Source organism: Maniola jurtina, chromosome 12, assembly GCF_905333055.1.
Source record: "Maniola jurtina chromosome 12, ilManJurt1.1, whole genome shotgun sequence".
Classification (NCBI taxonomy): domain Eukaryota; kingdom Metazoa; phylum Arthropoda; class Insecta; order Lepidoptera; family Nymphalidae; genus Maniola; species Maniola jurtina.
In genome coordinates, this window is record NC_060040.1 from 11,993,324 (window position 1) to 12,004,639 (window position 11,316).

At 36.4% G+C, this 11,316-nt stretch overlaps 1 protein-coding gene across 1 annotated transcript; it reads left to right on the forward strand.

Annotated features, from left to right (window-relative positions):
• Positions 1-1,278: 1,278 nt before the first annotated feature.
• Positions 1,279-4,236, forward strand: LOC123870308 (probable oligoribonuclease). The gene is made up of 3 exons (XM_045913552.1): positions 1,279-1,448; positions 2,385-2,626; positions 3,213-4,236. The coding sequence occupies exons 1-3, from the start codon at positions 1,373-1,375 to the stop codon at positions 3,558-3,560; spliced, it is 666 nt and encodes a 221-aa protein (XP_045769508.1). The 5' UTR covers positions 1,279-1,372; the 3' UTR covers positions 3,561-4,236.
• Positions 4,237-11,316: the final 7,080 nt, after the last annotated feature.

Genomic DNA, 11,316 nt, shown 5'->3' on the forward strand with positions numbered 1-11,316 from the left:
ATTACTCGTATTTCACCTATAGCTGTTTTTCTCCTTTGCAAAGCCGAGGTGGATCGCTATAGATGAATAATATATTAAAATGAATAATAAATGAAATAAGCAATTCAATACATTATTATTTTTGCATACCCTAGTTTGGTACTATAAAAGGATCTTGAATCGCTCAAAACAGTACTTCAGTATTGAAATAATTTGAATTCAGTTAAAAATCGTATCGGTGTCGGTCGTATCGTATTATATCGTAACGACTGTAACGAGCACAGATTACTCAATAATCAAGCATCGAATATTTTTTATCCAGTCTACTCCAGCCTTATTTAGTATTCATAGACAAACAAAATCAGCAAACCACTGAGTAATTTTTATACACAGATGATACACAGTATTTGGCTATGGTTAGCTTGCAGTCGGGATCGAAGGAACGAGCGATAACTTCGCCGTTCCCAAGCATTGGAAAACCCATAGTTAATAGGAAAACCTAGGCAAACACCCGTCGCCGGAAACATGCCAATGCTTGTTGATCGTTGTTGGTCACAAACATGAAGCGGCACCTATCCACATGCTTGCGACAAGCAGCAATCAGCAGACAAAATGCAGCAAGCATTGATAAACACAACAGAGTATTTTGAAATAGCCTTGGTCTTGAAGCGCTACTAGCATTGATTTGATATAAGAAGGCTACTAGTTTGTGGTCTTAATAATGTCTTAATATAACTATATTATTTCCACGGGTTTTCTGCAAAAAAATGTGGTCAAGCAAAAGCTTGTAGCCAATCGGATCGAACAACAAGCGCTTCCAAGCTTTGGCAAGTATATTATGAAACAATATTATGCAAACACACGCTTGCCAGTGCTTGTTGTTTGCTGTTGGTTGCAAGCATGTGGATCCATCATGAAATAATGGAGAGTTCACTTCTTCAACTTCAAGCAACACTTATTATCGCTATCCCACTTCGACTATCAAGTTAGAGCGAGAGATTGGACCCGCAGTGGATCTCTCGCTAGACAGCAATAAATATAAAAGACAGTGCTACCAATTCAGCGACTTAGTCGCTAGATTTGACGATATTTCCAATACGAGAGTCCTGTAACAATCGTTATATTACATACTATGATTATATAGCATTGATTTTCTATTCTGTTTTCAACTACTTCTAGCGACTTTTAATATTATTATAGCGACAAACCTTGACAAACGCATCAAACGGTTTTAAACATAGACCAGGAATCTGTTATTAAAGAGTTGGCAGCACTGCCAAGTGCCAACGTCAGAATCATGGTCTGTGGTCAGAATTCAGAAAATTTAAAAAAGTTACCTATACTTTAATCGCTCGAATGGAAATAACAAATATCTTTTTATAAGATAATACAAATGATATTTTGTCGTCATTATCTAGCTTCTTGGACAACGAGTGTTGTAAATATGTTTATTAAACCAAGCACAAGCTGTAAGTGTGAAAAATATGTGATTTAGTTTATGTTCGTTTGAGGTTAGGAGTTAGGACTATAGGCGATAGATAATTCTTTTTAAATTTTAAACATGGCTTGTGATAAAATTTTGTTAAATGAAGTTCTTTTCGTTTATTTCTGTATTCTCACAAATGCTTTTATAATTTAAAACATGGCTATTTATTATAAATATGTTTGAAAAATTCTTGCTAGGTTTGCTTGATAGGCTCAAAAGATTGGTCAATTCTGTGAATAGTATATAGAATGAAGTATAAAGACAGACTGTAATGTCTGTTTGTTTTAAAGCAATAATCTTGGAGATGGTATAGTGCGCACAAAATAATTAATTAGTACTCCAACCTGAAGTTGCAAGATGGCAAATTATGTAGGTCATAGAACAAGCCTGGTTATGCTGGTCTGTACTTGTACAATGCGTATTGCTCAGTTATACCCCCAGTTTTGCACTCACTACAATATTCTGTTTTATACTTATGGCAAATTCTATGCAAGCTGAGGCATATTAAGGTAACTGTAGAGATTCATATTTGATATTGTTGATGGGGCTGGAATTATGATATAAAATGGAGATGCCGTTTTAATTCAGAGTTTTTCAACAGAATGGATAATCTGTAAATCCCATAGATGTCTCTTGTAATTGCATTTTATGTTCACCAACAATCGTCATCATCATGATCATGATTCTCAATCGATAGATGTCTACTGCTGGACATAGGTTTCTTGTCTTCTGCACACGACAGTCTTGAGCCGCCTGAATCCAGCAACTCCCTGTAACTTGTTTAATTTTGTCTTTCCACCTAGTCAGGGTTCTGCTAACGCTACAGCTGCAATTTTCAGTGCGAGTTCTTTCAAATATTGTCCACAATACCTATATCAAGTCTATGCTAAAGTATTCATAAAAATATTATTATTTCCAGTGTATCAGTCAAAAATGAACATAAAAACTACAGCAGACGTTAAAAGTGAAGCTAAAAGGATAGTGTGGGTAGATCTAGAAATGACAGGTCTAGACATAGAGAAGGACCATATTCTGGAGATAGCCTGCCTGGTTACCGATGCGAGTCTGAACATTGTTGCAACAGGACCAAATATTATCATACATCAGTCGGATGACATATTGAACAATATGCACCAGTGGTGTGTTACGCAACATGGTGAGGTATTATTTGCAATTTTTCTGTATATTTCACTTGTACACAAGAACAGCAAGCTTGATCATCATCATTATCAACCGATAGATGTCCACTGTTGGACGTAGGTCCCTTGTAGGGACTTCCACAGGTCACTGTCTTGCACCATCTGAATTCAACAACTCCCTGCAACTTATTTGATGGACTCCACTGGGTGGACAGTTCAAGCTTACTAATGCAGTAATTCACCAAAATATACAAGTCTTTTATCTGTATGGTACAATGTTTTTTTGGGTGTTCATTGATTTTCTGGGACAAAAAATAGTCTTTGTCCTTCCCCAGAATGCAAGCTATCTCCGTGCCAAAAGTCAAAATTGGTTAAACGGATGGGCAGTGTAAAATGAAAAGTTTTTGGATTTTTTTCCTTTTGTGCTATAAGACCTACCTACCTGCCTTTCATGATTCTAGGTCAACAGGAAGTACACTATAGGTTTTCTTAACAGACATACAAACAGATAGACTAGAAAATGATCCTATAATGGTTCCTTTTTCCTTTTGAAGTACAGAACCCTAAAAAGCTAACAGCAAACATTTATGATTATTTTCTGTTTTTAGACTGGCCTGACTGACGCAAGCCGTGAATCTTTAGTATCACTAAGTGACGCCGAAAATCAAATACTAAACTTTGTCAAGGCGCAAGTACCTGAAAATAAATGCCCTTTGGGAGGTAACAGCGTGTATATGGACAGACTATTCCTACGAAAATACATGCCTAAGTTAAACAACTATTTACATTATAGAATAATTGATGTTAGTACATTAAAGGAATTGGCGAAAAGGTGGTACCCCAAGGAGTATTCAAGAACACCTCAAAAAAAATTCGAGCATAGATGTCTAAGTGATATTTTGGAAAGTATCGAGGAGTTGAAGTATTATAAGCAGCATATTTTTAAAACTGTGTAAAGTTTGTCTTATTTCAGGCTCAGTATCCACCAAAGTGGAGATGGATGGCGATATGTATAGCAGTAAATCAAAAATCTGTTTCAACACATCTCTGCTTCAGTGGATACTGGGCCTTATAGTGGGTACTGAACACAGTTTAGCAACAGTACAGTTCAGAAATAGCCTTTTATATCTTGCACTGGCTGCAAGATAAATTGCTCATAGTAATGAGATTACTCTCTATATGTTTTCTCTTTCTATGGCTGCAATGTTTGTATGCAATAGAATTACATAAACAAAAAAAAAAGGCTGCAATTCATGTAAAGCAACTCTGACTTTTCAATCCATGTAAACCTATGATTGATGCACGGGTTAGTGAATTGCACAATGACATATTATGTAATTTTAAAGTAAATAGGCAAATAAGCTTTTAAGTTTATTTTTCTATTAGACATTTTAATTTTTAAGGGACTTTTGAGTTTTGTCTGACATGGACATGCTGTTATAATTACAGCCTGTAATTATATTCACCTGAATCTTTCTCTACACGTTATCTACGTCCCATAGTAGATATGTGCTATAAACCCTTAAATTATTATTTCGAAGATTTTTCGATGGTGTTGGGCTCGATTCGTATTGGAATTTATTTATGTTTTATTTACTTTCTGTCTTTACAATTAAATTAAATTAACCTGGTCGTAGTGTTTTTCTTTACATTTTCCTGGTATTTGTTGTCCAATGCTTCATGATAAACTATTGTTACGACACTCAGAAATAAAAGAAATGAACTTGTATAAACCAACAGGAATTTAATTCCGATATTCACAAGATTATATATAGTAAATAAATCACTCAAAACTACACGTAATAATGCGCGCACGCGGCCCGACAACCGCTTTTATGCGTCGCCATCACTCCTCTCCTCTCCTCTCCTCCCCTCTCCGCACCTCTCCGCACCTCTCCTCGCCTCGGCTCGTCACCCCTCGCCTCGGTACTACCCGCTGCTCGCTCCATCTCTCTCTACCCGCTCCTCGCACGTTACAGTCGGCCGTCCTGAAACAATTGCACCGCAATTGGCGCGGCGCAAAAACATACTTTAGCTCTTCAATAAAATCTCCTCAGCTCACAATTTTAAACTTCTAAACTCAATCCAGATTTTTGACCTTTACCAGCTACCCAGTTTGAACCAACTGCTCAAATTGAACCAACTGCTCAATCTGAACCAACTGCTCAATCTTAAATTGGTCAATGTAACTAACTGCTCAAACTAAACCAACAGCCCAATTTAAACCAAATGCTTAAACTGAACCAAGTGCTTAAACTTAATCAACTGCTCAATCTAAACCTACTACTCAAAGTCTCAATCTAAAACAACTGCTCAATTTAAATCAACTGTTTGAACTAAACCAACTACTCAAACTAAACAAACTGCTCAATTTAAACCAACTACTCAGTCAAAGCCAATTGCTCACTTGAACCAACTGCTCATCTGCGCCAACTGCTTGATCTGAATCAACTGTTCAACGTAAACCAATTGCTCAATCTCAATCAACGGCTCAATCTAGACTAACTGCTCAATCTTAAGCAACTGCTCAATCTAACTAACTGCTCTACCTAAACTAACTGCTCTACCTAAACTAACTGCTCAACCATAACCAACTGTTCAATTTAAACTAAAAGATCTGTCTGAACCAACTGCTCTATCTAAATCAACTACTCAACAACTAACTGCTCAATCTTAAGCAACTGCTCAATCTAACTTACTGCTCTACTTAAAATAACTGCTCTACCTAAACTAACTGCTCAACCATAACCAACTGCTCAATTTAAACTAAAAGATCCGTCTGAACCAACTGCTCTATCTAAATCAACTACTCAACAACTAACTGCTCAATCTTAAGCAACTGCTCAATCTAACTTACTGCTCTACTTAAACTAACTGCTCTACCTAAACTAACTGCTCAATCATAAACGACTGCTCAATAATAACCAACTGCTCAATCTAAACTGAAAAATCCGTCTGAACCAACTGCTCTATCTAAATCAACTACTCAATCTAAACTAACTGCTCGGTTTTGACCAACTGCTCAATCTAAAGTCTAAACTAGCTGCTCTACCTAAACTAACTGCTCTACATAAACTAACTGCTCAATCATAACCAACTGCTCAATCAAAGCTAAAATATCCGTCTAAATCAACTGCTTAGTCTAAACTAACTGTTCACTTGAAACAACTGCTCGTCTACTCCAACTGCTTAATCTAAACTAACTGTTAAATCTAACCCAACTGCTCAATCTCAACCAACTGATCAATCTAAACTTACTGCTCTATCTAAACTAATTGCTCAGTCTTAACCATCTGGTCAATTTAAACTAACTGCTCAATCCAAAGTCTTAGCTATCTGTTCAATCTAAACTAACTGCTCAATCTAAATCAACTGTTCTTTTTAAACTAACCGCTTAATCTAAACCAATAACTCAATTTAAACTAACTGCTCACTTGAACCAACTGCTCGTCTACTCCAACTGCTTAATCTAAACTAACTGTTAAATCTAATCCAACTGCTTAATCTCAACCAACTGCTCAATCTAAACTTACTGCTCTATCTAAACTAATTGTTCAATCCAAAGTCTTAGCCATCTGTTCAATCTAAACTAACTGCTCAATCTAAATCAACTGTTCCTTTTAAACTAACCGCTTAATCTAAACCAATAACTCAATGTAAAAATTTTAGACTCAATGTAAAAAACTTAAACACAATATAAATCTCGATACCAATACCTCGTTATTAACTCGATATTAAAACCTTAAATTCAACGTCAAAATGTTAAACTCAAAGTAAAATTTGAAACTCGATTTCAAAATGTTTAACTCAATATCAAAATCATAAACTCAATATGAAAGCTTACACTTCATCTTAAACACGATATGAAAATCATATACTAAATATCTAAATCTTTATCAATTTCAATATGGAAATCTAAAACTCAATCTCCAAATCTTGAACTCGTTACCAAAATCTTGAAATCATTATCAAAATCTTAACTCATTATTCTTAAATTCAATATCAAAATCTTAAACTCGATATCAAAATTTTAAATTCGTTAACAAAATCTTAAACTCGATATCAAATTCTTAAACTCAATATCAAAATCGTAAACTCGATGTCAACAGTTTAAACTCAAAATCAAAATCATAATATACTCAATAACAAAGTTTTTAACTCAATATCAAAATCTGAAACTTAATACCTAAATCTTAAACTTGATATCAAAATCTCAATTCGATAATATCAAGATCGTAAACTCAATATCAAAATATTAAACTCAATATCAAAATCATGTACCTACTCAATAACAAATTTTTACCTCAATATCAAAACTTTCTCGAAATTAAAATCTTACACTAGTTATCAAAATTAAATTCTGAAACTTAAAAGCAAAATGTTAAACTCGATATCAAAATCCTAACTCGATATCAAAATCTCAACTCGATATCAAAATCTTAACTCGATATCAATTCTACAATATTTTGTTATGATCTTTAACTCAAAATCAAAATCTTAAACTTAGTGCCAAAATCTTAAGCTTAATATCAAAATCCTAAGCTCGGCATTAAAATCTTAATTCGATATCAAAATCTTATCTTAATATCAATACCAAAATCTTAAACTCAATATCAAAATCTTAAACTCTTTATCAAAATCTTAAACTCTTTATCAAAATCTTAACTCGATATCAAAATCTTAACTCGATATCAAACTCTTAAACTCAATATCGCAATCTTAAACTTTATATCAAAATCTTATCTCGATATCAAAATCCAAAGTCTTCAAAGAACATGACATGACATGTAGGTACAATATAAAAAAAGCAGTAGATTTGCACTTACCTCTTACCTTACTTACCTCTGCTATTTCCGAACACTGTTCAGCATGAGCAATGCTGTTCTCTTTTCTATCGTGGTCTAGTATTTGTTAATTTCCTATAAGAATCTCTCGTATTGCACTGAAAATAACTAATAGCTCACTCGGTAAGGCGTGTATTACGCATGAAACGGCTGTTTGATCACTTAGCTGGCATCTGTAGTACATGGCTAACTTTTCTTGAAAATATTTTGTTATGATCTCATTCGTCATTTTAATCTGCACATCAACTTTCAAATTCAAATTCAAATTCAAAATATTTTAATACACGACTCCACAACTCCTCTAGTAACACGCGTTACACAATCATCGTCTTCCATTTTTCTCAAGTGTGGTTGTATAACAGGTTATGGTTATTCCAACCACGAGCCTGACCCAGCAATTTCGATTGCAAATTGAATGATTTTATTTCGTCACTCCACTGATAGATCTCGTCCAACTGAACAATTTTGCTAATCCAGCTTTCTACATAATAACACATGATAAATTTATGTATTAACACGGTTTTCTCGGATAATTTTCCGAAGTACCCTCAAAAAATAATAATTTAGCGGCTTTACCAACGTGTTTATCAAACATAACCTTCAGTTTAGTCTGTGTGTGAAATGACAACTAAATTTGCATCCACTTACGGGTCTTGAAAAAAAAATCAGCGCCTTCACAATCTCTTGCTGACCTTCGCATCGTCTTCGACCTCAGGGATATTTCTGGCTATTCTCGCTTCATTGTGAGATTTTTGTGGGCCTTATTCATCCCGCTTCTGAATGTTACGACACTCAGAAATAAAAGAAATGAACTTGTATAAACCAACAGGAATTTAATTCCGATATTCACAAGATTATATATAGTAAATAAATCACTCAAAACTACACGTAATAATGCGCGCACGCGGCCCGACAACCGCTTTTATGCGTCGCCATCACTCCTCTCCTCTCCTCTCCTCCCCTCTCCGCACCTCTCCGCACCTCTCCTCGCCTCGGCTCGTCACCCCTCGCCTCGGTACTACCCGCTGCTCGCTCCATCTCTCTCTACCCGCTCCTCGCACGTTACACTATTATCATGGGACTTCGTCTGTGTTGGTGTTAGCTGGCAGGCGTGCTCTGCCTTTTTTGGAGTGTTTTTTTTTGTTAAAACTGACTGGAAAGCGCCATAGAGATAGTATATAAACAAGAGGGTGCCGTGCGTATGTCGGCGAGCGCCGGCACAGACGGAGTCCATACTTGTATAATAGTTTAACTAACTTGTTACAAATAATTACAAACTTGACATTGGCTAATCTTTGTAAAGCCAGACGAAGGAGAAAAAAAAACTATTATCATGATAAAGTATTACGGGGTAATACGGGCTTATATCAGCCCGTATTACCCCGTTCACTACCATCTATCGACCAGCAGGGAGAAGTGGCGAATGCTCGTGAGGCGCATAACATCTGCCCTCAAAAAAAACGTTGCTTCGTGATGACCACGACCGCTCTGCCAAGTGTTACGGCGAAGTAGAAGTTCGTTAAATATTATCATGAAGCGGCCGTGCGTTTATTTGGACATATCATGGACTAGGTTTTTACATTTAAAAAAAAATTAAAATACCTAAATGTGTTCACGAAAAAATTAATTTTCTAACTCACATATAGATGGCGCTGTTGTCATTAACTTGCAATGTTGCACATAAAATTAATGTTTATCTTGCATGATGGTGCGGAACCATATGCGAGTCCGACTCGCGCTTGGCCGGTTTTTTTATCGTCACCTGATTTTGACTTTTGATACTATTTACGAGTAAGTATACTATACTTACTAGATGCTGCCCAGTACCCGTAACTTCATTCACTTCATTTATATTTAAAGAATCCCGTGGGAACTTTTTAATTTTTTGGGATGCATACATTGAACTAATAATACCTCAGTGGATGCAAAGTATCCTTTTTAACCCCCGACCCAAAAAGAGGGGTGTTATAAGTTTGACATGTATTTGTGTATCTGTCTGTGGCATCGCAGCTCCTAAACTATTGAACCGATTTTAATTAATTTTTTTTTGTTCTTGGTCGAGAGTGTTCTTAGCTATAATTTAAGATAATCGGTTCAGCCGTTTGAAAGTTATCAGCTCTTCTAGTTACTGTAACCTTCACTTGTTGGGGGTGTTACAAATTTTTAATTTACACTTTTCGCTTTATGAAATGGGTTATTCTACGATCAGACCATGACAGATATACAATTATGTACAAAGGTTTGCAGATTGATTATGGGCTCACCGCGGATCAAAGGATTTTATACCTACCTGAGTAGGTATTATCTATCGGTGATCAGCGAGTTTTTCTTGCCCACTGAATATTTACGCAACATTAGATTAATTCACGTAAAACGGCTTTTATTAATATCCCACAGCTGGACAAGGGCTTCTTATTTACCTACCTATAGAAAGATGAGATCTGAGTTGAGCAAATCACGTGGAGTTTCCACGTAGGTAGGTTTACCTACTCGGAATTTGCTGTTTAGGAACATATTCCTGCCCTAACCGTCTACCTACCAATCCGCACTTGGTCAGCGTGGTGAACAATAGCCTAAACAAAACCCTTCTCATTCTGAGAGGAGACCCGTTCTCAATAGTGAGCTGACGATGGGTTGGTAATTTCCAGAGACAAAACGTAGGTTCCCATCCAAAAAAGGCTCTCTTTTAAAAAGCCACATTGAAAGTGTTATTCGGGTTCCGTACCAAAAAAGGAAAAACGGAACCCTTATAGGATCACTTTGTTGTCTGTCTGTCTGTCCGTCCGTCGTGTCTGTCAAGAAACCTATAGGGTACTTCCCGTTGACCTAGAATCATGAAAAGCAGGTGGGTAGGTCTTATAGCACAGATACAGGAATAAAACTGAAAACCGCGAATTAGTGGTTACATCATTAAAAAAAATAATTAAAATGTGTTTCAATTTTCAAAGTAAGATAACTTTACCAAGTGGGGTTTCATATGAAAGGGCTTCACCTGTACATTCTAAAACAGATTTTATTTATTTTTATGTTTACGAGGGCGGCACTGAAAATTTCGGGAATCAAGGAAGTGACACAACATTACTATTTAAAAATGTATTTATTGCTTTTCGAAGTATTCTCCGCGAAATTTGACACATTTTTCCATACGATGGAACCAATATTGAAGCAACCATTCCATTCGGAATTTGGGGTCTTCAAAATGGCCGTTTTGTAGGCGTCCACAGCTTCTTCAGGTGATGAAAATCTCTGACCACGCAATGTATTCTTTATTTTAGGGATAGTACAGAAATCATTAAGGCTTAGGTCGGAGCTGTACGGCGGATGGTCTAATAATTCTATGTTTTCTTGCTCTAAAAACTCTTTTGTTCTGTGCGCGGTGTGAGAACTCGCATTGTCGTGATGGAGGATGATGCGGCGGTTGCAGTTCTCTTTACGGAGTTCAGAAACGACCTGTGGCAAACAAATGCTAGCATACCATTCTGCATTAACCGTTCTTTGTCTCTCAAGAGGAATTTTCGCAACATGGCCCGTTTTGGAGACAAACGTGGCCACCATTTTTTTTGCAACACTTCGTGAACGAACAATTTTTGTTGGCTTTAACTCATTTTCGAACACCCAAACTCGTAACTGGTTTTTTGTTTCGGGTTCGTACGCGTATATCCAGGATTCGTCACCTAATACGATGTTGTACACAGCATTTGAGGATCCTGCGTGGAATCTTTCGAGAGTTCTGACGCACCAAGTAACGCGAGCCGCTTTTTGCTCTTCACAGAGCAAATGCGGTATCCATCGGGAAAACAACTTTTTTACACCTAACTGTTCATGCAAGATTATTTGTATTTGACTCATGCCAATGTCTAAAGTTGCC

Bases quoted from the DNA above. Each gene is read 5' to 3' on its own strand.
- LOC123870308 (XM_045913552.1), top strand. From the start codon at position 1,373: ATGATATTTTGTCGTCATTATCTAGCTTCTTGGACAACGAGTGTTGTA. The intron at 1,449-2,384 runs GTAAGTGTGAAA...TATTATTTCCAG, and splicing joins TATTAAACCAAGCACAAGCT to TGTATCAGTCAAAAATGAAC. The intron at 2,627-3,212 runs GTATTATTTGCA...TTCTGTTTTTAG, and splicing joins GTGTTACGCAACATGGTGAG to ACTGGCCTGACTGACGCAAG.